At 43.4% G+C, this 27,306-nt stretch overlaps 1 protein-coding gene across 1 annotated transcript; it reads right to left on the reverse strand.

Annotated features, from left to right (window-relative positions):
• Positions 1 to 1,227: 1,227 nt before the first annotated feature.
• On the reverse strand, positions 1,228 to 26,941 carry LOC311149663 (protein kinase C and casein kinase substrate in neurons protein 1-like). The gene is made up of 11 exons (XM_084186863.1): positions 26,709 to 26,941; positions 15,838 to 15,967; positions 14,423 to 14,579; positions 13,654 to 13,889; positions 9,739 to 9,894; positions 8,861 to 9,036; positions 5,415 to 5,535; positions 5,029 to 5,144; positions 4,836 to 4,877; positions 3,795 to 4,027; positions 1,228 to 3,127 (listed from the first exon to the last, which is right to left on the reverse strand). Exons 2-11 carry the CDS (start codon positions 15,898 to 15,900, stop codon positions 3,018 to 3,020), a joined length of 1,410 nt encoding a protein of 469 aa, XP_084042989.1. The 5' UTR covers positions 15,901 to 15,967; positions 26,709 to 26,941; the 3' UTR covers positions 1,228 to 3,017.
• Between the last annotated feature and the right edge of the window lie 365 nt (positions 26,942 to 27,306).

The raw sequence follows: 27,306 nt of genomic DNA on the forward strand, positions 1-27,306 counted from the left end.
AGCAGTTAGTTGTATGACAGGGTTTTGTGATATGGGAGTTATTGCATGGAGAAAATCATTTTATGCATTTCAGATTTCGGTCATTCTGACCCGAGTTAAATGCGCGTAAATGGAACCTAATTCCATTTTTATGCACTTTTCTCTCTTTGCATATTCTGACCTTGAACTTAAGCATGAGAATATCATGCTATTCACCCGCTATTCGTTCGGGGTAGAGATCTAAGAAATTAAGGTGTGTCTACAGATACACCGTATTCTGACCTTGACATAATTCCTTAATAATTCCACTACCTTTACGCGCGAGGAAACCATGAATAATCTGTAGCGAACCTACCGGTTCCAATTGGAAAAAGCATTCTCCATGCACTGTAATTTATAAATAGATAATAGCTATTGATAAGATCTAGGTAAATGAGTAATCCGTTTGGAGAAGGGGATTGTAAATACACATAGAAAATGTTTTAGATAATTTTTCCTTATGATCCCTGGAGACGAATGTGAAACCAGCCATATGGAAGCAAACTGAAAATCATATCAACATGACATGTATTGCTGCCTCTTTTCCACAGTGAAATAGGCTATAAATAGCTGGGACATTATTTACAGATTTAATTGTGTACCTAATAATTTGTGTGGATGAAATTTGGAGACCCAAGCTATAGGCTTCTGTAGGGCTGAACTTGCCTAGTTGATGATGTATACACATTAGAATGTTTTAATTATATACCCGGTATTTTCTCCTTTTTATTTTACAATTTGTATAATGTTAAATATTAGCCACTATCGGGAGGCACCGTCAGTAATACCCACATACATTTATAACTGTCACTTTAGTGTTCCGTTTTTCAAAAATGTGTAGCCTACATTTTGCATCATTCAATTCCATTCTGTTTACCTTTCTTTCCTCTGCCACGTCTGTGTAGTTGTTCCTGAGGCTCGGTAGCATTAGTGGATCATATTAGGCTAACATTGTGCAATAATTTGGGACATGTATCCTATTTGAATCATTATGGAACTCAGACCACACATAGCAGGTTAAACCTGGAGCCTGGCGCACAGTTCACAACGACTGGACCATTGTCATACAGTTCCATGATTAGTGAGAATTAGGGTAGATTTATAGGACTATTGTTCAACCTTTATTAAAAAATTATTACACCTTCCAATATTTCATGGATTGAACTTGAATATGACAACCTTCAGAATGAATCAAACCACTGTATTTTTGAGTCATCAATATATTTAGTGCATAAAGGTTCCCAAAACTTTTTACAAAAAATTATTCATACATACTTTCCTAACCCTACAAGTTGCCTAAATAATCTACAAGAACAGAGTATTTTTAAATCTACCAGTTGGTGCTGAAACGGAGATGAATATGCATATATTTAGATGGCTTTCTTTCATTGATCCCTATATTCTGAACCCCTTCTCTCCATGTATTCTAGTCTGTTGACAAAGTTCTAATTAAAGGTACACCGTATTTAAAGGGATGGCTTAAGATAAATGTACTGAAAACCCTATTGAATGTAAACTGCACGAGAAAATCTGTTGGCCAGCAAGTGGGAGGTTTTTTTTAGCGGTTGAATTAAATGTATTCAGCGCGCACAAGGGAACCACGCCTGCAAAGCCCGTGACGCCCCTTCACAAGGTAAGTATGAATACCAACTACTGAGTAGTGCATAGGAAAGGCATGTGTAGGAAAGGGCATACATTTCCTAAGTCAGAATCGGGCCCCAGGTGAATGGGCTCATAAGTGCTTTTTGCCTTGTAGGGTTCTCTATGACAGTGGAATACAACATGCCTAGTTAAAAACAGCATGTCTCCTTCCAGGCCCCTACAACTACATTCATGTCCACATTCCCATTTTAAGACCAGGATCTGCAGCATGGCACCATCAAGATTGATGCCCCTATCTTACCAGGAGACAAGAATCAAACACGAACATAGTTCAAAACCATTTTTCCTATATCCTGAAAACAACTACATTTACATTTAATATGCCTGATTACATCACCTGAACAATCAAATCTTTCTTGTCAGCACTGACAGATAAAATAAAAGAAAGCTGGTGATAATATCTTGCCTACTGACCAAGAAAATACAGAATTCTAGATAATACCCTGCAATTAATTGAAATTAGATGTTATGATTCAAGGGTGGTGATGGGAAGAGAGAAAAATTGTCTATACACCAACTCCACTTCCGGCTATGAAGTCAGACACAAGCTTGTGGTGCTATTCCAATGCTTTGTCTGTGTCTAATGGTGAACTCTGATCCTCTGCATTGGTTTTCATATCAGCGGATTTGTTGCATCTTGTAGCCTTAATATGGCTTGGAGGTTTAGGGAAAGCATGTTGCATAGCACATGCTGCTACAGCAAACCAACTGAGAAACAGAGATAAACACATACTGTAGCAATGCACACACTGGTAAAAGGGATTAGACCAAATCACAAAAAATTAAATAATAAAATCTAGGATACATTTTGTGGTACTTTTAACAATACACAGCATTCCCAATGTAAGCATGAGGACTGAACACACAGCATTGAAAATGCTACACAAAATGGCGCCATATATACACAATGTAGGCTTAGTAGCTTGTTCTGGTTAAACGGGTAGGTAGGTATAATTGGTTACATTATTGTCACACTGTTACAGGAGAATGTAGTGCAAAAAAAAAGTTACATCATCTGCATGATCTTTATATCAAACACAGCACAGATATGCAAAATGTGTCCCTGCATTGGCTCAATGTTATGTTTGAGTTTGTGAAGACTGGAATAAATGCTGCTCCTGTTTTAGTGTTTAAATCCTCCCCACCTCAAATACTGGATAAATATAATATTTATATATTGTCTTTTCTTACGTTACTAAGATTATATTTAGTCAAGACTGCTTGGCGCATCTGTTGGGCAAGGGATGTGTTGTTCGTAAGTCTCTGGCTATGTGCAGTGCGATTGGATGGGACAGTCTGAGCTGCCTCCAATGGCATATCCTCCTCCTCTGGGGTCATTAAATCTCCTCAACGTAATTGGCCGGGTACAGTCCCTCTCGGCCTGTATCCAGGCGACCTCGACACCAGCCTTGGTCATCTTCATCCTCAGTCTTGGTCAGTTCATCACCTGTGAAGAACATATGTACATCTCCTTAATCAACATGCATTCTATGCTCTTTCCACGACTGAACAATATTATGGTCAATAGTACATTTAGACATCTTTGTTCTTTCCTTTATCATGTCACTATTAGCAAAGATCAGGCAGGATGTGCATCATGTTGTTATGAAGGCCCTACTAACACCCTCTAATATAGGGACAGTCAGAAGACAATTGCTAATGACTAGCAGGTGCCTGTAATTGGAGGAAGTAGAATGTGGCCATTATTGACTAATCACTACTATCTTCCTCTGGGAATAGAGTGGCTTTGGAATGGAATGCACAGAGATAGCAGGTCATTTCCTGTGACCTCATCTCCACCCCCCTATCAAGTCAGCTTGGCCATAATAAACCATGTGGTAATAATAATAATAATAATATGTCATTTAGCAGACGCTTTTATCCAAAGCGACTTACAGTCATGTGTGCATACATTTTTACGTATGGGTGGTCCCGGGGATCGAACCCACTACCTTGGCGTTACAAGCGCCATGCTATACCAATTGAGCTACTGATAGTTGAGCTAAACTGCACTGTTGGACTCAAATCTTAGGGCCAAGAATAGGGTTAAACTGGAAATACATCGTAGCCAAATCAAGAGACATCAAAGATGGTGAAGTGTTGTCGTTGCTTACCAGCTTTGAAGGTGAGCTCATCTTGTTCCTGTCCGTCATAATCATACAGAGCACGCACCCGGACCCCAGACGCAGTTCCGGTCCCAGCACCCCCTTTTCCGGCACTGCCAGAGTCTTCCTCAAAGGAGTTTTCATTCCCACCCCCGTTGGTCTCACCGCCTGAATGGGCTGCAGGCGCCTCATCATCGGACCAATCAGTGGAGTAGGCCTGGTTCTTTTCATAACTGCTCACACTGCAACAGAACGGTTAGGAAGATACATTGGTTTGATCAGGAGAATTTCATGAAAAATACAAACAAGACTACTGTAGACTAGAGCAACTGTAATTAACAGAGTAAATGAAAGACATCTATATAATCAATATATATCCAGTTAATTAAATGGAGACAGCAAACAAAAGGCATGTTAGATCCCAGGGTGTATGATGCCATTTAAATGGTTTGACTAGGGTAGGTCCCGGTGTAGCAGTAGATGGTGTTTGGCAGTAGATGGTGTGTGGCAGTAGATTGTGTTTGGCAGTAGATGGTGTGTGGCAGTAGATGGTGTGTGTGGCAGTAGATGGTGTTTGGCAGTAGATGGTGAGTCTGGCAGTAGATGGTGCGGCAGGTAGCTTAGTGGTTAAGAGCGTTGTGCCAGTAACCGAAAGGTCGCTGGTTCTAATGCCCGAGCCGACTAGGTGAAAAACCTGTCGATGTGCCCTTGAGCAAGGCACTTAACCCTAATTGCTCCTGTAAGTTGCTCTGGATAAGAGCGTCTGCTAAATGACTAAAAATAAAAAATAAAAATAATGGTGTGTGGCAGTAGATGGTGTTTGGCAGTATATGGTGTGTGTGGCAGTAGATGGTGTTTGGCAGTAGATGGTGTGTGTGGCAGTAGATGGTGTTTGGCAGTAGATGGTGTATGTGGCAGTCATGGTGTGTGGCAGTAGATGGTGTGTGGCAGTAGATGGTGTGTGTGGCAGTATATGGTGTGTGTGGCAGTAGATGGTGTGTGGCAGTAGATGGTGTGTGTAGTGTTTGATCAGTGTTGTGGTCCTCTCACCTGCCACGGTCACCAGGCAGTGCCACATGATCAGTGCTGATGCTGATCAATTGAAGGAAGATAGAAAAACAAATTATATGGCATCATGAGAGATATTGATGAACCCTGGCGTGTGTGTGTGTGTGTGTGTGTGTGTGTGTGTGTGTGTGTGTGTTTGTCAGTAGTAGTTTGACCAGTGGAGTGGTCCTCTCACCTGCCGCGGTCTCCAGGCGGTGCGACATGGTCAGTGCTGGGGGTTGGTGGGGCCCCAGCCGGCTTCTGCACCTTCTCCCTTTTAACAACAGCAGCAGTGGCATCTGGGTTGTAGTCCTGGAAGGCAGAGCAGAGGATAAATACTTCTGAAAGTCTATACTGAAGCGGAGACTCAGATCTGGCCAATGGCCTTAACTTTTCCTTTTACATCAGTCAGTAAATCAACAATCTTCCAACTACAAGCAACTGTATTGAACTGTGTTATTAAAAATGCATGCTTGTATCTGGGGAGAAATGTATATAAATACCTGAACCTTTGCTAGCCTACATGTTGTTATAAATATTCCTGAACAGACAACTATGTTGATGTAATGCAGAGTACAGTACCTCAAACATGGGCCAGTTCATATGCATGCCAGGGCCATGGTGGTTGCTGAACCACTGCAGGTCCTCCTGTGTGTTGGCACCCAGGATGGTGCGCTCCAGTTCTCTGTATACCGTGCCATAGCTGGGGAGAGGAGGACAGAGAGCACATTGTGACACGCAGAGAGAGAGGGGGCCTGTTTAAGGGACAATAATACAGTAGGGCTGCCAGTGCCAACTGTCCAGCGCTGATGGTGCTGTTTTCCTGGAGGGTTTCTAGTTGTTTATGAAGCTCCAGTACTCAGAACAACAGAGTGGAATGGTTCAAAGACAAGGTAATTCGGGCCAATTCATAACATGAGGTGAGGCTACACAGAACACACACAGCACATTTGCATTCAAATTGGCGTAGTGAGATATGAGGTAGAGTCACGACAGACGGCATTATTCCACCAGAAGGTGGAGACAGAAACACAGAATCACTGACAGTCAAGCTCTACAGATGATGACATTTCATGGGTGATATTGCAAAAAATATAAGCGTAAGATGCTATGATGGACAATCAAATGGACGATTCAAGTTAAAAGGGATTTTTCTGCTTTCACTGCTGTCACTGAGACACGCTGTCTGTATTTGCATGAGTGTATTAGAGGGAGCTGAGGCCTGGATTTGTAGTTGCTAGCTTACCATTCCCTGTCTATGGTTGATTTATGTATCACCAATACTGTGGTCCGAAAGGCCAGTGTTCTTAGTACTCCACACCACACTATAAAAGCATGCACTCATCCTCCATACTAATCATAAACCAAGACCAAACACCCAGGAAACAGCTTGAATGAACTCCTTATTCCAATCACCATGGAACCTGGCTTTGTATCACATGCAATGTGATTCACAGCCAAGAATATGACAAGCATTACCTCTGACATGGTGCAATTTGGCTGAAATGTCATTAACTGCATCATCAGCGTAATTGGTGTTGTGACCGAAAGACTGAAATGTGTTGAAATTAATCTATTTGAAATTAACTGTAATGAAAGCGACATCATAAATCAAGCACATTGGGAGTAGATTCCCTCTGAATGTGATATTTAAAATAATCCATAGACTCAACTAATAACAGAAAATAATGCAGATAAGCACTTAAAGAGATCAATGCTGTAATTAGCTACACTAATGTAGATTTGTTTGTCAAGGCAGATTTGCTGTTGTGTAAATGAAACCAATTTCATTATATTGTGCTTTCGGAAAGAACCCTAGACTTTTTCCACATTTTGTTACGTTACAGCTTTATTCTAAAATGGATGAAATCGTTTTTTCCCCTCATCAATCTACACACAATACCCCATAATGGCGAAGCAAAAACAGGTTTTAAGAAATGTTTGTAAATTCATAAAAAAAAAAAAACTGTAATATCACATTTACATAAGTATTCAGACCCTTTACTTTGTTGAAGCACCTTTGGCAGCGATTACAGCCTCGAGTCTTCTTGGGTATGACGCTACAAACTTGGCACACCTGTATTTGGGGAGTTTCTCCCATTCTTCTCTGCAGATCCTTTTAACCTCTGTCAGGTTGGATGGGGAGCGTCGCTGCACAGCTATTTTCAGGTCTCTCCAGAGATGTTCGATCGGGTTCAAGTCTGGGCTCTGGCTGGGCCACTCAAGGACATTCAGAGAATTGTCCCGAAGCCACTCCTGCATTGTCTTGGCTGTGTGCTTAGGGTTGTTGTCCTGTTGGAAGGTGAACCTTCGCCCGAGTCTGAGGTCCTGAGTACTCTGGAACAGGTTTTCATCAAGGATCTCTCTGTACTTTGCTCCGTTCATCTTTCCCTTGATCCTGACTAGTCTCCCAGTCCCTGCCGCTGAAAAACATCTCCACAGCATGATACTGCCACCACCATGCTTCACCGTAGGGATGGTGCCAGGTTTCTTCCAGACGTGATGCTTGGCATTCAGGCCAAATAGTTTAATCTTGGTTTCATCAGACCAGAGAATCTTGTTTCTCATGGTCTGAGAGTCCTTTAGGTGCCTTTTGGCAAACTCCAAGCGGGCTGTCAGGTGCCTTTTACCGAGGAGTGGCTTCCGTCTGGCCACTCTACCATAAAGGCCTGATTAGTGCTGCAGAGATGGTTGTCCTTCTGGAAGGTTCTCCCATCTCCACAGAGTGACCATCGGGTTCTTGGTCACCTCCCTGACCAAGGCCCTTCTCCCTTGATTGCTCAGTTTGGCCAGGCGGCCAGCTCTAGGAAGAGTCTTGGTGGTTCCAAAATTCTTCCATTTAAAAATGATGGAGGCCACTGTGTTCTTGGGGACCTTCAATGCTGCAGACATTTTTTGATACCCTTCCCCAGATCTGTACCTCGACACAATCCTGTCTCGGACAATTCCTTCAACCTCATGACTTGGTTTTTCCTCTGACATGCACTGTCAACATGGGACCTTATATAGACAGGTGTGTGTGCCTTTCCAAATCATGTCCAATCAATTGAATTTACCACAGGTGGACTAAAATCTAGTTGTAGAAACATCTAAAGGATTTAGGCCATCATTGTAAATAAGAATTAGTTCTTAACTTACTTGCCTAGTTAAATAAAGGTTAAATAAAAATACAATAAAATAAAAAATTATAAATGGAAACAGGATGCACCTGAGCTCAATTTCGAGTCTCATAGCAAAGGGTCTGAATCCTTATGTAAATAAGGTATTTCTGTTTTTTATTTGTAATACATTTGCAAAAATTTCTAAAAACCTGTTTTCGCTTTGTCATTTTGGGGTATTGTGTGTAGACTGATGATGAAAAAACATGATTTAATCCATTTTAGAAAAAGGCTGTAACGTAACAAAATGTGAAGAGGTCTGAATACTTTCCGAATGCACTGTAAGTAAATCGTCTTGGCTATTTATAGAAGGTTATTTGAAATTATTTTCAAATACTTCAAATAGAAGTAGCTGATTTGGCCACATTATTTATAAATACTCAGAAAATAAACATTTAAATAACAAATACTTAAATACTCATGTGTTTTAACCCAGGCTTGTACAGTATACAGCGTACATACTGTATTTCCAATTACATTATTTCAAATACCCCTACGACCAAACAGACCTGGGTTCGAATGCATTGAGTATTTAAATATCTGCATTTGAAAATACACTTTTCTGTGTCTGTGTATTTTGAAATACACGCCAATACTTTTCCAAGTGTATTTCCAAAGACATTCCAATATTCAACTACTTTTATTTTCCAAGAAAAAATATCAAAATATTTACTTCAAAATGTCTTTAAAAGTAATTGAAATACCCTAAATAGTATTTGAACACAGGTCTGATACTGTACCAACTGAAATGTTTTCCTCTGTAACCCTTTCATTCAAAGGCCATGTGGGAAGATAGGTTGATATAGGTTATGTAATAGAGCATGGGCTACAGTAAGTATGGGACGATAGAGGACAACACCAGTCACTGACCTTTGGTTCTCAGTGAGATTGAGGTGGCGTTTAATGTCCAGCAGGATCTCCTTGAGGAAGGTGAGCCTCTTGACCTCATGCTGCTGGCACTGGTCAAACACCTGCTCCATGCTCTCCTGGTATGGGGGCGTGACAGCACTCAGCTCCGACAGAGACTTCTCATACTTCTCCTTAGCCTGGGGGATGATAAGGACAACATCAGCTCTGACAGATAATGATGTCATTATGACGCCATTACAATCAGACATTTTGCACTCTGGGTTGAATACCAAGCAACCTGCATCCGTACACCGTATGTTTATACTGTAAGCACCTTACTCTCCCTGGCTCAGAGTAATCTGCTTTTGTCATTACCAGGGCTCCGTGAATAGTGGGAGATCCACCCTGCTGGATTATGTCCTGTGTGATCACCACGGTAATCTCACTGAGTCGTCCTAAATAGTCCTGCATTGATTCTGTTTTTTCACAGCTTTATTTCACTTGAGCCACTAACAGAAACAGATACTCAAAATAATGATCAGTCTGTTTGAGATATGATGTACTTAGTATACTGCAATAGCACACACACTCACCACAGTGTTAATAGCACTATATATATTTTCAAACAGTTGGAATGACACTAGATAAAATTGAATTGTCACCTGTTTGGTTGTGGTTGTCTCACCTAGCTATCTTAAGGTGAATGCACCAACTGTAAGTCACTCTGGATAAGAGTGTTTGCTAAATGACTAAAATGTAAATGTAAATGTTTGATATGCACAACGTCAAATTGTATGGCGTAAATTCTGCTGGAAGTCTTACATTTTCATACATTTGTACAAAAAAGGTTGTCATGTCATTTTTTTCCATTTGTTGGACCCTGAGCCTCGCTGTCTCACCTTCTGCACGTCATGTTTGCACTTGTCTGTTTTCTCGTGGAGTTTCTTCTGCTGGTCAGTTGTGACGGAGGCCTGTGTCTTCCCGTCTGCCTCTCGGGTTGCGGCCAGTTTCTCCTCCTTACACGCCATGTGGTACGTTTTCTTAGCAGTCTCCATCTGTGGAAGCACGTATAGAATCTTAGTATCCCTATAGATAAATAGTAAAAATACTATTAAATCTAAGCATGCCGGTGGCTTAATTTAGTTATTGTTGCAAGGGCAATGTTCTTCTCTGATGCTCAGCTTGGATGAGTGACGCAGCAAGAGTCATTATGGTACACAAAACAGAACTAACACATAAATCAAATCAAATCACATTTTATTGGTCACATGCGCCGAATACAACAGGTGCAGACATTACAGTGAAATGCTTACTTACAGCCCTTAACCAACAGTGCATTTATAAAATAAAACAACAACAAAAAAAGTGTTGAGAAAAAAAAGAGCAGAAGTAAAATAAAATAACAGTAGGGAGGCTATATATACAGGGGGGTACCGTTGCAGAGTCAATGTGCGGGGGCACCGGCTAGTTGAGGTAGTTGAGGTAATATGTACATGTGGGTAGAGTTAAAGTGACTATGCATAAGCGGTACCGGCACTCCGGTACCGCTTGCCGTGCGGTAGCAGAGAGAACAGTCTATGACTAGGGTGGCTGAAGTCTTTGACAATTTTGAGGGCCTTCCTCTGACACCGCCTGGTATAGAGGTCCTGGATGGCAGGAAGCTTGGCCCCAGTGATGTACTGGGCCGTACGCACTACCCTCTGTAGTGCCTTGCGGTCGGAGGCCAAGCAGTTGCCATACCAGGCGGTGATGCAACCAGTTAGGATGCTCTCGATGGTGCAGCTGTAGAATTTTTTGAGGATCTGAGGACCCATGCCAAATCTTTTCAGTCTCCTGAGGGGGAATAGGCTTTGTCGTGCCCTCTTCACGACTGTCTTGGTGTGTTTGGACCATGATAGTTCGTTGGTGATGTGGACACCAAGGAACTTGAAGCTCTCAACCTGTTCCACTACAGCCCCGTCGATGAGAATGGGGGCGTGCTCAGTCCTCTTTTTTTTTCCTGTAGTCCACAATCATCTCCTTTGTCTTGGTCACGTTGAGGGAGAGGTTGTTGTCCTGGCACCACACGGCCAGGTCTCTGACCTCCTCCCTATAGGCTGTCTCATCGTTGTCGGTGATCAGGCCTACCACTGTTGTGTCGTCGGCAAACTTAATGATGGTGTTGGAGTCGTGCCTGGCCATGCAGTCATGGGTGAACAGAGAGTACAGGAGGGGACTGAGCACGCACCCCTGAGGGGCCCCCGTGTTGAGGATCAGTGTGGCAGATGTGTTGTTACCTACCCTTACCACCTGGGGGTCAGGAAGTCCAGGATCCAGTTGCAGAGGGAGGTGTTTAGTCCCAGGATCCTTAGCTTAGTGATGAGCTTAGAGGGCACTATGGTGTTGAATGCTGAGCTGTAGTCAATGAATAGCATTCTCACGTAGGTGTTCCTCTTGTCCAGGTGGGAAAGGGCAGTGTGGAGTGCAATAGAGATTGCATCATCTGTGGATCTGTTGGGGCGGTATGCAAATTGGAGTGGGTCTAGGGTTTCTGGGATAATGCTGTTGATGTGAGCCATGACCAGCCTTTCAAAGCACTTCATGGCTACAGACGTCAGTGCTACGGGTCGGTAGTCATTTAGGCAGGTTATCTTAGAGTCCTTGGGCACGGGGACTATAGTGGTCTGCTTGAAACATGTTGGTATTACAGACTCAGTCAGGGACATGTTGAAAATGTCAGTGAAGATATTTGCCAGTTGGTCAGCACATGCTCGGAGTACACGTCCTGGTAATCCGTCTGGCCCTGCGGCCTTGTGAATGTTGACCTGCTTAAAAGTCTTACTCACATCGGCTACGGAGAGCGTGATCACATAGTCATCCGGAACAGCTGGTGCTCTCATGCATGCTTCAGTGTTGCTTGCCTCGAAGCGAGCATAGAAGTGGTTTAGCTCGTCTGGTAGGCTTGTGTCACTGGGCAGCTCGCGGCTGTGCTTCCCTTTGTAGTCTGTAATAGTTTTCAAGCCCTGCCACATCCGACGAGCGTCAGAGCCAGTGTAGTACGATTCAATCTTAGTCCTGTATTGACTCTTTGCCTGTTTGATGGTTCGTCGGAGGGCATAGCGGGATTTCTTATAAGCGTCCGGGTTAGAGTCCCGTTCCTTGAAAGTGGCAGCTCTACCCTTTAGCTCAGTGCGGATGTTTCCTGTAATCCATGGCTTCTGGTTGGGGTATGTACGTACGGTCACTGTGGGGACGACATCATCGATGCACTTATTGATGAAGCCAGTGACTGATGTGGTGTACTCCTCAATGCTGTCTGAAGAATCCCGGAACATGTTCCAGTCTGTGCTAGCAAAACAGTCCTGTAGCTTAGCATCTGCGTCATCTGACCACTTTTCTATTAACCGAGTCACTGGTGCTTCCTGCTTTAGTTTTTGCTTATAAGCAGGAATCAGGAGGATAGAGTTATGGTCAGATTTGCCAAATGGAGGGCGAGGGAGAGCTTTGTATGCGTCTCTGTGTGTGGAGTAAAGGTGGTCTAGAGTTTTTTTTCCTCTGGTTGCACATTTAACATGCTGGTAGAAATTAGGTAGAACGGATTTAAGTTTCCCTGCATTAAAGTCCCCGGCCACTAGGAGCGCTGCATCTGGATGAGCGTTTTCCTGTTGATTTATGGCCTTGTACAACTCATTCAGTGCAATCTTAATGCCAGCATTGGTTTGTGGTGGTAAATAGACAGCTATGAAAAATATAGATGAAAACTCTCTTGGTAAATAGTGTGGTCTACAGCTTATCATAAGATACTCTACCTCAGGCGAGCAAAACCTCGAGACTTCCTTAGTATTTGATTTTGTGCACCAGCTGTTGTTTACAAATATACACAGACCGCCACCCCTTGTCTTACCGGAGTCAGCCGTTCTATCCTGCCGATGTAGCGTATAGCCCGCTAGCTGTATGTTATCCATGTCGTCGTTCAGCCACGACTCGGTGAAACATAAGATATTACAGTTTTTAATGTCCCGTTGGTAGGATAACCGTAATCTTAGGTCATCCAATTTGTTATCCAATGATTGAAGATTGGCTAATAGGATTGATGGAAGAGGCAGTTTACTCGCTCGCCGTCGGATCCTTACAAGGCACCCCGATCTACGTCCACGATATCTCCGTCTCTTCCTCACGCGAATGACGGGGATTTGGGCCTTGTCGGGTGTCTGTATGATATCCTTCGCGGCCGCCTCGTTGAAGAAAAAATCTTCGTCCAATAGGAGGTGAGTAATCGCTGTCCTGATATCCAGAAGCTCTTTTTGGTTATAAGAGACGATGGCAGAAACATTATGTACAAAATAAATTACAAATAACGCGGAAAAACACACATAATAGTACAATTGGTTAGAGGGCTGTAAAACGGCAGCCATCTTCTCCGGTGCTGTAGCTATAGTACCTAGCTGTTTGGTAGCTCAAATGGCCAATGTTTTAATGTTGGCCTAAACACTATTAGGCCTGACTCCAGTGGGTCCCAGTCCAATGACAGCTGTGTAATGTCTGCGTCACCCATCCTACCCCCATGCAGTACCTTTGTAGCCAGACAGACTGACGCACAACCAAATGGACTAATCAACCAGTTGTAGTCTCAGAGGTCAGTCATGAAGACAGCCAAGTGTGTCAAATACCTACTCACATTCATACAGTCACTGAATTGTCCACTTTGTATTTAATAATAAAGTGGTTTTCCCGATCACTCTAAAAGTTATTGATATTCATGTTAGCAATGCAAGTACACATGATGTTGCAATAAGGAGGATACAACAGATTCCCTTCCCTTCCTGTCCACTTACCTCTTTGAGCTTCTTGGCCCATGGTTTCTGGGCCTTCTTGAAGCCCTCGTCGGCCTCTTTGGCCTCCTTGAAGCCTCCGATCATCTGCTTGTGGTAGGCCTCCTTCTGCCAGTTCTTGACCTTCTCCAGGTCTTCGTTGAGCAGGCTGTTCTTCACCTCCTGGTGCAGCTCACTCACCTTTTCAGCCTCGGTCATCACACCCAGCCACGCCCTCTCCACAGTGCCATACTGGGGTCCTGGGGTTAGACAATATCACAGGGGGACATTCAATCAAAACATATAGGTGGAAGAAAATATGATTGAAAATATGAATGTGACCAACTCAGTGGCCTTGTGGTTAGTGTCCACCCTGAGATTGGAAGGTTGGGAGTTCGATCCCCAACCGAGTCATACCAAAGACTGTAGAAATGGGACCCGATGCGTCTCTGCTTGTCCTTCAGCATTAAGGAGATAGATTGGGGGTAAGGCCCTGCGATAGACTATCGTCCTGTCCAGGGGGTGTACTTGTACATCAAGCTGCCTCACGCTACAGAAACAAGAGATAGGCTCCTGCTCCTATGAGCCGTTCCAGCTCGCACAAGCTAAGCCTCATCATCTTACAGAAAACACTCACAATACAATCGGGACAAGTGGAGCTGAGCAGTGAGTTAAATCAAATGAATTTAACATTGGATGAAGACCTCAAAACAGACACCACCATATGAGTAGCTTCTAATCAACACAGTAGGGTTTGGTTCATTGATTGAACCCCTCCAATCCCAATACTGGCCTTTCTCGATCAGCTGTCTCCATCTCTTGGACCAGGCGGTCAGCTGGTCACCATAGGACTTCTCAATCTTGGCACGTTCTTGAAGGCAGCCCATGAGGTCATTGCAGAGCCGGTGGCCGTCGTCAATCCGCTTGACGGCACGCTTGTAGTTCCCCACCTGAGAATGGTCAGAGGAGGTTAGACTATAGAGGTACAAGAGCAAAACAGAAGGCTTCCCTACATATCAATGATTGCAGTCATTTGCACACAAAAAACATCTAAAATGTGCAAGTGCAATTCTCAATATGCCAAATCTCTAAGAGCACTAAGATATCTTTAGATGGAAATAACTAATCTGAGGGGCCAACATAAACTGTAAAATCATTTTCTCTCTTGAGAGAGTCAAATAAGAAATGGAGATAAAATAAATTGTATAACTCTGGTGTAGTGATGAAAATTATATATTATCTACTAATACTCTTGAGTAACAATAAAGAATCACCTGTACTCACTTTCATCATTCTCATACCACCTTAAGAGATGCCACCTTAACATAGTCAGTACTGACCTCTGAGGCCCCTCCCCCCAGTGCCTGCAGGGGGCGTGAGCTCATGGTGCATGACAGAGGGAGGGGGAGGGGGACAGACGGCTCGTGCCTGTGCATGTGTAGTTATGCAATGGCAGCGGCTTTGAGTGTGTAATGGCCCGCGCATGTATGTGTGTGTGTCCCTGTGTGTGCACGTCCCTGTGCGAGTGCTCGTGCACTGACTGCTATAATCCTTTACTCTGCTCTAATGCAGGCAGACAGATTATCAGGGATAGGACACTGACAGGATGAGGCAGAGACAGGAATGCAGCCCACAGACACAGACCACTCAGTCCACTCAGAGAGGATGGGCACTAGGCTGGGAGGGACTGGTGTGGGGTACAGTGTCTGTTTTTCATTTTAAAACAAAACATCTAGACCTACGAGAGTCATTATGCTATTCAGTATGCTGTGGCCAGAGCTTTCTTGGCCGTATATAGATCTTAGGGCAGGTGCATGTGGGCTGAATGGCTGCCTCAGTGCTGCTTCTAACTGAGAGGCTCTGTCTGTCTCTGTGACCCTCCTCCTACGATGACACAAAAGGGACTCTATAGTGCGCTATAGTGAATTCATTAGCACTAATTGGATATTTTCTGTGCAACAACACCAACGTACTGGATTAACCAACCATATTCCTATGGATCCTCATGGAAATGAAATTACACAACCTATAGTATCATGTTTTCTGTTGTCAAGAACGTTTTCAAACAGAGAGAGGAGAATGTTGGCCAGAGATGCCTATGACTCATGTCTCCTAAAGAGGGAGCGTTGTGTGTGACTTGGCTGATAAAGGCCTATAGGTTTTCCTTCATAGACCAGATGACCTGTATGGATGGTGTTTCTGAAGTACCTCCCAAAAGCTGTCCATAGCGTCGTCAGCAGCAGCAGCAGATTCATCGTAGGACCCCGACATCTTCCTGGTTGTGGCAAAGCAGGCTAAACTCTAAATGTGTCAGCAGCAGAGCTGGGTCCCTCATGCACTGGAAGAGAAAGAGAGAGAGAAAGAGGAGAGAGTGAGATTGCATAGATATACAGTTGAAGTCAGAAGTTTACATACACTGAGGTTGGAGTCATTAAAACTCGTTTTTCAACCACTCCACACATTTCTTTTTAACAAACTATAGTTTTGGCAAGTCGGTTAGGACATCTACTTTGTGCATGACACAAGTAATTTTTCCAACAATTGTTTACATACAGATTATTTCACTTATAATTCATTGTATCACAATTCCAGTGGGTCAGAAGTTTACATACAATAAGTTGACTGTGCCTTTAAACAGCTTGGAAAATTCCAGAAAATTATGTCATGGCTTTAGAAGCTTCTGATAGGCTAATTGACATCATTTGAGTCAATTGGAGGTGTACCTGTGGATGTATTTCAAGGCCTACCTTCAAACTCAGTGCCTATTTGCTTGACATCATGGGGAAATCAAAAGAAATCAGCCAAGACCTCAGAAAAAAAATTGTAGACCTCCACAAGTCTGGTTCATACTTGGGAGCAATTTCCAAAAGCCTGAATGTACCACGTTCATCTGTACAAACAATAGTACGCAAGTATAAACACCATGGGACCACGCAGCCGTCATACCGCTCAGGAAGGAGACACGTTCTGTCTCCTAGAGATGAACGTACTTTGGTGCGAAAAGTGCAAATCAATCCCAGAACAACAGCAAAGGACCTTGTGAAGATGCTGGAGGAAACAGGTACAAAAGTATCTATATCCACAGTAAAACGAGTCCTATATCGACATAACCTGAAAGGCCGTGTTGTGTCTCCCGAGTGGCGCAGTGGTCTAAGGCACTGCATCGCTGTGCCACTAGAGATCCTGGTTCGAATCCAGGCTCTGTCGTAGCCGGCCGCGACCGGGAGACCCATGGGGCGGCGCAAAATTGGCCCAGCGTCGTCCAGGGTAGGGGAGGGAATGGCCGGCAGGGATGTAGCTCAGTTGGTAGAGCATGGCATTTGCAATGCCAGGGTTGTGGGTTAGATTCCCACGGGGGGCCAGTATGAAAAAAAAATGTATTCACTAACTGTAAGTCGCTCTGGATAAGAGCGTCTGCTAAATGACTAAAATGTAAATGTGTCGAGAATACGTTGCTAATTATGCTGTGAGACCAAGGAAATCCGCTGACGCTGTACTTTGATCATAAAGCTTTATTTATATCAAAGGGTTACAGCTTCAATTTACAGATACCTGCCGGCATCTGGAGAACAGCCAACCCAAATTCTAAATATGCTATTCTGACCTCCTTTGTCCCAAACCATAGTATATATCCTATGTAATCTGATATGGGTGTTTCCCCTACAGACCAATCCCAGGAGGTCACCTAACATACTTCCTCTGCTTTAGGGTACTCCTATAGAACTGCTCTCCAGATGTCTCCCTGGGCCAAATCAACATTCTCTAAGCTACCATTTGCAAACATTAACAAAGTCATAAATTCCTCAGATACTACAGCCGCTCAGCAAGGAAGAAGCCACTGCTCCAAAACCGCAATAAAAAAGCCAGACTATGGTTTGCAACTGCACATGGGGACAAAGATCGTACTTTTTGGAGAAATGTCCTCTGGTCTGATGTAACAAAAATAGAACTGTTTGGCCATAATGACCATCGTTATGTTTGGAGGAAAAGGGGGGACGCTTGCAAGCCGAAGAACACCATCCCAACCGTGAAGCATGGGGGTGGCAGCATCATGCTGTGGGGGTGCTTTGCTGCAGGAGGGACTGGTGCACTTCACAAAATAGATGGCATCATGAGGAAGGAAAATTATGTGGATATAACATCTTAAGACATCAGTCAGGAAGTTAAAGCTTGGTCGCAAATGGGTCTTCCAAATGGACAATGACCCCAAGCAGACTTCCAAAGTTGTGGCAAAATGGCTTAAGGACAACAAAGTCAAGGTATTGGAGTGGCCATCACAAAGCCCTGACCTCAATCATATAGAGAATGTGTGGGCAGAACTGAAAAAGCGTGTGCGAGCAAGGAGGCCTACAAACCTGACTCAGTTACACCAACTCTGTCAGGAGGAATGGGCCAAAATTCACCCAACTTATTGTGGGAGGCTTGTGGAAGGCTACCCGAAACGTTTGACCCAAGTTAAACAATTTAAAGGCAATGCTACCTAATTCTAATTGAGTGTTTGTAAACTTCTGACCCACTGGGAATGTGATGAAAGAAATAAAAGCTGAAATAAATAATTCTCTCTACTATTATTCTGACATTTCACATTCTTAAAATAAAGTGGTGATCCTAACTGACCTAAGACAGGGAATTTTTACTAGGATTCAATGTCAGGAATTGTGAAAAACTGAGTTTAAATATATTTGGCTAAGGTGTATGTAAACCTCCGACTTCCAACTGTAAATACATAGAAATGTAGAAAATGCAGTAGAATATCCTACAACATTTATCATTTACAACATGATATGCTATGAAATACGATACTTGGGCTCTCTATGGTATTCAGAAACCATTTGTTTTCCATAGCCACTCAGTGAGCAGCACTGATGAAAGGCTTCCTTTGGAGGCTCTGAGACAGCTCTAATAATGAAGTAAAAATGGGTACTCTATCCCCATGCATACTGCTCTGTGGCCCCGAGGAACAGAAAAGCCATCTTCCACACGCGTGTCCCAGAAACCAGAGCACACCACAGGGAGCACAGCATCACTGTCATCATGGAGTTATGACCCTGTATCATACTTTACAGTAGCTCTGCATAAACTGTCCCATGACATGTTCCTTCAAGAAGAGTGCTACACTGCACACAGACTCACTGCACACAGACTCACTGCACACAGACACACATGCATACTGTATTAACACACATGCACATGCAGACATGCACGCACAGCGCGAGCACATGGACGCAGGCACACACATAGACACACACACACACAGACACACACACAGACCCACACAGACAGACAGGCAGGTACACACACGCACGCACCCACACACACACACTATATCCTTTCTCTAAAAAATCTACATGAAGATACACAGCCCAGAGATCAGAAAAGAGACCAAAATAAACATGACCTTGCAGTCCTGGTTTAATTTATTTCACATAAACATCTAAGGTTATACAACTGTAGGTGCCCTCTAAAAATGTGATTAAACTGCCAATTTGTAAACATTTAGTGCTTCGTGGCTTTTCTCCAAGATTTGAGACGATTTGTATCTATTCCTTTGACGGCTGGTCGATTCTTCCCCACAAATAATAAAATAGCACAGACTAGTTGGTGTTTATTCTTGTATTGAGCTCTAATTGAAACCTAATTCATTTTGCTCTCCTTTACTGTCTCAATGAACTGTTCATTAGTGGCACCTCCTTCAGGCCTGGAAGTCTCCACAACAACTACCCAGCGCAAAATAGCAAGCACTACATTAAACAATGTTAAATGGTCCCGAAACAAGGTAGGAAATGAATTAAATCCATAATCCTGAGTATGTGTACCAGCCCAACAACAGCCCCTACACTTGGTTTGGAACAGAACATGCTATTGTATGTTTCCAAAAACATAAATGACAACTAAAACATAGAACATTGAGCAAAAACCTCAGATTTGGAGTTATCATAGAGTAAGACACTTACTGGGTAAGTGACAGCACATGTTCAACTTAATAAAAAACATGTTTTCCCATCCCAACTGTTAAATTAAAAAATGGACTATAGTAAGTGCCTATTTAATGCCAAACAAAGGAACAGCGTTGACCGTAACAAGGTTGGTGATTTCATCTTAAATCAGCCATAAATCCCCTTGTGACAGGGGGAATGGAATATTGTGTGCAAAAGGGAGGGGCAATTGAATGCAAGCTTCACCAAAAATGGTTTATTGTTAAAACATTTCTAGCCTGTCTATCTATGGGTAACAGGGTTGACGTGATATGCTCGACCCACTTCAGCTTTCCACTACAAAACACCAGACAATGGCTAAAAAGAGTGGAACCATCTCACCTGATTTTACACAATGATTTAACTATTAGATATTTACAAAGGTATAGTTTCACTATATTAAAATGAGAGTTCACGTAACAGGGTTGACCTTAAAATGAGGGCCAGGTTTTTTTAAACCTTAAAATGAACCGCTAATCACATGAACTAAAAAACAATCTTCAGAAATGACTTTGTCGAAGCAACAAAACTAGGGTTTTACAATGATGGTGAAAACATGGATACATTTTGGGGTTAAGTGGGTACAAATATTTTTTGAAATCACAGAGTGTACATACGGACATGTCAATATGCTGAATTTGGGCACTTTAAGTGTTTACTCATTAAAAATCAGATTTATTGCATTTTCTATGTGGTCTATTTTAAATGGCACTTCATTCAATATGACATGCTTTTAAAATCCAATATTGGTGCCAAATTTCTACTTAAAATATCAAAGGGACGCAAAAGGGACTCATTTCGTGGAACGACCCTACTAAGTTAGTAAGGCATTTATACATTATATTATTCTCTGGTAATGCTCCCTAAGAGGACAGGAGTATAGGTGATAACCTATGTCTGTTTGGCCTTATGCTGACTTTGCCATCTAGCATATGTGTCACAGGGAATCACCTGGTGAACTAAGTAACACTCTGACCATGTTCAGTAAATCTTCAGAGGGAGCAGCATAAGGTGAGTGCTGTGATCAGTTTGAGCGAACCTGACAAATTAGTGACTTTTACACCTGAAAGATGGGACTGGTGGAACTCAGAGTCCAATTTATATGCACATGATAGATAACAGCTCCAACCTTTCAGTCTTAATCTGTCACAATGCCACAATAATCATGAGCAGTCTGCATTAAGACTGAATTTGTGTGGTTTGTGAGACTGTGCCTGCTACTTGAAAGGGTATGCAATAGAAAGGTACAGTATTTCTACAGTGTGTTTACTTCTTTGAACACATTTCTGCAGTTTATGACCTCGAAGCCTCGATGATGGGCTACTCATCTCAATCTGAACCGGGGAACATGTTGTACCCTGTGTGATGAATCGTGACAGTAACAGGAGCACCGAGGAGCACATGCAGGGCAGCTATACTGCAGCTACCGCACAGCAGTGGCTGAATCAGCCACACAGTAATGCAGTGCAGTTTGTCAAACACAATATTTACTGTCACTGCGCATCACACTGAGTTGTGTAAACCCAAGGCAGTTAGCCTTACATTCTGTACTCAACCAGATCACACATTCTTTGTAGGGCATAAGTCTAAAATACTCTGTGTTGAAATCATCCTCTTTTAACTTCTTTAGCTCTGTGGCAAGGTTAAACTTTGAGGATCAAAAGAATGGGAATTTACTAGGCTAATGTGCCGCAATAATGTATTTACAATAGCATATACAAGAGCCATTTTATACCACCAAGTTATTGAGCATGTTCATTTTGAACCATCTAATGTAAAATAATGTTCCAGTCAACTCAAGGCCTTCTAACAAATTAGGTAACTGTGAATTAAGCATCAGAGGTGGGAAGGCCAAGTAGAAGTCTCTCAGTATCAGAATCACAGATGTACTATGAGAGAGACCTTTAAATACTGTTGTTCGAAGATGAAATAATATTACCAGCTCTTTTCATCTCCTCCGTGAAAAGAGAACACGGTTTGCCCTCCGCCTCGAGAACGTTAGCTTTCTGCTACGACAATTAGCATTTCCTTGCCAGAGTTAAGGTTACAGCTGTGCTGAAGAGCAGGTGTATACACAGAGACCTGTGGGTGAAGAAGGAGCTCAGGGTCTCTCTGTCTACTGTCAGAGTCATTGCTCTGTAGTTCTTTTGGGCAATAAGATCTATATCAGGCATAATAATCAGAAGTCGTGACTCAGCAAAGGCATTACATCTGTTTGATATGCTGCAGACAATGTTTCAGCCAGGTGAGCCAAGACAACACAATGTCACGATCGTCGGATATAGAGGACCAAGGCGCAGCGTGGAAGGTGAACATACTTATTTATTAAATGATACACGAACAAAACAACAAATCGATACGTGACGTCCACAGGTGCAAAACACAAACCAACACGGAACAAGATCCCACAAACACTGTGGGAAAACTGGCTGCTTAAGTATGGTTCCCAATCAGAGACAACAAGCAACAGCTGATACACGTTGCCTCTGATTGAGAACCACACTGGCCAACATAGAACTACAAAACTAGAACGAAAAACAAATGAAAACTCACACCCTGGCTCAACATACTAGAGTCCCCAGAGCCAGGGCGTGACAGTACCCCCCCCCAAAGGCGCGGACTCCGGCCGCGCCAACCAAACACCACAGGGGAGGGACCGGGTGGGCACTCCGCCTTGGCGGCGGATCCGGCTCCGGGCATGATTCCCACTCCCTCTCCAACCCCCCAAAGTACCCCTGGTCCGGTCTGACCCTGCTGGCCGGAGCTGGACTGAACACCGGTGGAGCGGATTGCTCTAGCTCCGGCGTGGAGCAGCTGACACCGGTGGAACAGGCACGGGCTGTGCCGGACTGACGACGCACACCACTGGTTTGGTGTGGGGAGCAGGAACAGGCCGAACCGGGCTGACGATGCGCACCATAGGCTTGGTGCGTGGAGCAGGAACAGGCCGGGCCGGGCTGACGATGCGCACCATAGGCTTGGTGCGTGGAGCAGGAACAGGCCGGGCCGGGCTGACGACGCGCACCACAGGCTCGATGCGAGGAACAGGAACAGGCCGGACCGTACTGGGGACACACACCACTGGCCCTACGCAGGGATCAGGAACGGGCCGGACTGGACTGGTAACACACCCCAGTACCTCTCGCCGTGCCTCTACACTTTCCCTCTCCTCTGTGACCAGTGGCCCCCTTAACCTGGCGGCCTCCTCTGCAAACCCGCTGGACCGCTCTATCGCGGCCTCCTGCTGCCCCGTCGTCCACGGCGTGAGCCCCCCCCTAAAAAATTTCTGGGGGTCTCTCCGCCCCGTGGGCCAGGCCCAGTCGAGGTTGATGTCCTTTAGCGATACCTCTGGCGCTGGCTCCTGGACACGCTGCTTGGTCCAGTGTTGGTGGGATCTTCTGTCCCTGTGTAGGTTTGTGTTTTGCACCTTTGGACGTCACGTATCGATTTGTTGTTTTGTTCGTGTATCATTTAATAAATAAGTATGTTCACCTTCCACGCTGCGCCTTGGTCCTCTATATCCGACGAGCGTGACACACAAGAGTGAGAATCTACTTATTTTCACCTAGCTTTCCACACTGTTCATACTATAACACTCACAATACTTACATCTTTCAAGATGTCAATAGGCCTATGAGAAAGTAAGGGATGAAATTCCACACTTCAACCTGCTGATCCAGTTCTCTAGATAACCTCACTCACAAGCTATGACCCACACATTATTATTGGTGTGCTTCTCATTTCAGTGAGATCATAGGTCCGTCTACCTGTCTGTCAGTCTGGCCGTCAGTCTGGCCCTCCAATTAGCCTCTGGATCCCTGGATCCTCCAGAGCCGGCTAAGCCCCTGCAAGACTCTAAACGCTGAGCTCATGAAGAAACCCACATGGCTCTACACTACACTACACAGCACTATAATATGGTTATTATACTATAGTGAAGCAGTTTCTAAATGTGAGTAAAGCTGTTGGCCAATATACCACGGTTAAGGGCTGTTTTTATTCACGACGCAACGCAGAGTGCCTGGACACAGGCCTTAGCCGTGGTATATTGGCCATATATCACAAACCCCCGAGGTGCCTTATTGCTATTATGAACTGGTTACCAACGTAATTAGAGCAGTAAAAATAAATGTTTTGTCATACCCGTGTTATACCACAGCTGTCAGCCAAACAGCATTCAGGGCTCGAACCACCCAGTTTCTAATATGTTTTAAACATTCATTCATTTGGGTGAATGTGAAATGTTATGTCAAACATGCTCCATTTTACAGGCATCCCTACATGGAATTATATTGGATAAACACAAACCACACTTAAATACAGTGGGGAAAAAAAGTATTTAGTCAGCCACCAATTGTGCAAGTTCTCCCACTTAAAAAGATGAGAGAGGCCTGTAATTTTCATCATAGGTACACGTCAACTATGACAGACAAAATGAGAAAAAAAAATCCAGAAAATCACATGGTAGGATTTTTTATGAATTTATTTGCAAATTATGGTGGAAAATAAGTATTTGGTCAATAACAAAAGTTTCTCAATACTTTGTTATATACCCTTTGTTGGCAATGACACAGGTCAAACGTTTTCTGTAAGTCTTCACAAGGTTTTCACACACTGTTGCTGGTATTTTGGCCCATTCCTCCATGCAGATCTCCTCTAGAGCAGTGATGTTTTGGGGCTGTCGCTGGGCAACACGGACTTTCAACTCCCTCCAAAGATTTTCTATGGGGTTGAGATCTGGAGACTGGCTAGGCCACTCCAGGACCTTGAAATGCTTCTTACGAAGCCACTCCTTCGTTGCCCGGGCGGTGTGTTTGGGATCATTGTCATGCTGAAAGACCCAGCCACGTTTCATCTTCAATGCCCTTGCTGATGGAAGGAGGTTTTCACTCAAAATCTCACGATACATGGCCCCATTCATTCTTTCCTTTACAAGGATCAGTCGTCCTGGTCCCTTTGCAGAAAAACAGCCCCAAAGCATGATGTTTCCACCCCCATGCTTCACAGTAGGTATGGTGTTCTTTGGATGCAACTCAGCATTCTTTGTCCTCCAAACACGACGAGTTGAGTTTTTACCAAAAAGTTCTATTTTGGTTTCATCTGACCATATGACATTCACCCAATCCTCTTCTGGATCATCCAAATGCACTCTAGCAAACTTCAGACGGGCCTGGACATGTACTGGCTTAAGCAGGGGGACACGTCTGGCACTGCAGGATTTGAGTCCCTGGCGGCGTAGTGTGTTACTGATGGTAGGCTTTGTTACTTTGGTCCCAGCTCTCTGCAGGTCATTCACTAGGTCCCCCCGTGTGGTTCTGGGATTTTTGCTCACCGTTCTGGTGATCATTTTGACCCCACGGGGTGAGATCTTGCGTGGAGCCCCAGATCGAGGGAGATTATCAGTGGTCTTGTATGTCTTCCATTTCCTAATAATTGCTCCCACAGTTGATTTCTTCAAACCAAGCTGCTTACCTATTGCAGATTCAGTCTTCCCAGCCTGGTGCAGGTCTACAATTTTGTTTCTGGTGTCCTTTGACAGCTCTTTGGTCTTGGCCATAGTGGAGTTTGGAGTGTGACTGTTTGAGGTTGTGGACAGGTGTCTTTTATACTGATAACAAGTTCAAACAGGTGCCATTAATACAGGTAACGAGTGGAGGACAGAGGAGCCTCTTAAAGAAGAAGTTACAGAAATCTTGCTTGTTTGTAGGTGACCAAATACTTATTTTCCACCATAATTTGCAAATAAATTCATTAAAAATCCTACAATGTGATTTTCAGGATTTTATTTTCTCAATTTGTCTGTCATAGTTGACGTGTACCTATGATAAAAATTACAGGCCTCTCTCATCTTTTTAAGTGGGAGAACATGCACAATTGGTGGCTGACTAAATACTTTTTTCCCCCACTGTATAACTGTATACTCTTTGAATAAACTGTAATAAACGGTATAAAACCTTGTGACATTGAAAAGCTAACTAAATCACACCTAACCTTCAGCAGCATTACCATTATTGTGAAATAACAAGGGGAAAACAGAACTCATACCATTTCAAAATCCTCTTGTGAGAAAAGCTACATGGAAGGTCACAGTCTTTTCATGCATTGCAACCTCTCAAACTATTATAGTGTCAAGGGCGTATTGATAGATTGGGCACTGGCACAATGTTTGTTGATACTAAAGGACAATGTGGACACAAAGGTCCTCAGGCTCAGATGATCACTAGGCCACACTACAGAATGAGAATAAATCATCCTCTGGTACTCAGGGTTGTGGAGAGGCATGTGTCACAAACAAAAGTAATCATCACTTGAGGGGAAGTGTGTGGGGGTCAGGAGACATGCTGCTTAGTTATTTGGGTCAATTCCGCCAGCAGGTTGCCTTCCTTCACAATGGATGGTGAGGAGTAGACGGGAATAAGAAAGGAAGAGGGAGAGAATAATTGATTGATTCATCAATTGACGTTAAGTATGACAGGTGTCATATCTAAACATGACAATATGTATATCAAGGCTTCAATATATTGCACATCATTTTCGTGTTGCTTGTGGCTTCAAGGCCGGTAATTGTGCCAATCCAAACAGATGAATACCCATTCTACTTCCTTTTTAGGACAAGACTCAGAAGGTTCTTTTCACTTATTGTATCTGAACTGATTCAGTAAGCTGATCTAAGTAATTCACCACAGAAAAGTATTCAGTATCTCAGAGAAACCCCCACAAATCTTTCAAACCATAAGTCTATATCAAACCACATGTCTACTATAAACTAGGTGTCCATATAAGAAAAACTACCAGAACACAGTCTCCCTCAATAACTAGACTTAAATACAAGAGGACAGACCATTTAACCAACTGAAGGCAATTCAAATGACTTGGATAAGAGACATACATCCGAATGTTATATAATGTTAACGTTTTGATCCAATCCTTGGGCAATAAATTAATCAATGACTGCTCTTGAAGACAAAGCTTGCAGGATATTGCACTGTACAATAAACATACTACCATCTGTCTAACAGTACAACAACAAGGAAATAAACTAAGGCAAAAGGCAAAGCCATTATGGCTCATAAATGAGCAACAATATTCATTGTTTTCGCTTACCCTATTTGCACCCATGAAAACAGATTGAAGGACACTATCAAACAGAAACGTATATCCACAAGCCCTTGTGGGAACCATGCACGGGCTACTCCCTCTTCAAGTATTATTTTGTAGTCCAGATCTGGCTTCTGTTTGAATACATCAACAGAGAGAACAGAGGCCTCTTGAATTTCTTTGTTTTGGGCCGTTTTAGCCAGACCCAGTGTGAACAAGCCAGTGTTTCTCAATGGTGGAAAGATAATCCTAAAACGTTCCAGTTGAATGGCTTAGAAGGGGAGGGAGGGTGAAGAAGAGGATAGGAGAAGATAGGAGGAGCAATAGAATATAAATGCATTGCAGAGAGAGAAAGAGAGAAGGATGCAATGAAGGAGTCTGAAATTACACTACCTAGCAAGGTGTGATTATGTATTGATAGACTAGCTAGATAAACGTGCCAGGCATCACACATTTGTGTGTGAGAGAGAGATAGGGGCTGTGCTCTGTGTATGTGATTGTGTGTACATGCAAACAACTACCAGAATGTTGGTATCTTTCAAGGATTGTATGTAATTTATCATAAGAACTCTACACAGGCAATAACATCTGCTAAATATGTGTA

The sequence above is a fragment of the Coregonus lavaretus genome (assembly GCF_964263955.1).
Source record: "Coregonus lavaretus genome assembly, chromosome: 22".
Taxonomy (NCBI): domain Eukaryota; kingdom Metazoa; phylum Chordata; class Actinopteri; order Salmoniformes; family Salmonidae; genus Coregonus; species Coregonus lavaretus.

Excerpts from the sequence above, each read along its gene's own strand:
- LOC311149663 (XM_084186863.1), bottom strand. The coding sequence starts at position 15,900 with ATGTCGGGGTCCTACGATGAATCTGCTGCTGCTGCTGACGACGCTATG. Across the intron at positions 9,895-13,653 it reads GGGCCAAGAAGCTCAAAGAG|ATGGAGACTGCTAAGAAAAC; the intron begins GTAAGTGGACAG and ends GTGCTTCCACAG. Across the intron at positions 4,878-5,028 it reads CCGCCTGGAGACCGCGGCAG|CATCAGCACTGATCATGTGG; the intron begins GTGAGAGGACCA and ends TCAATTGATCAG.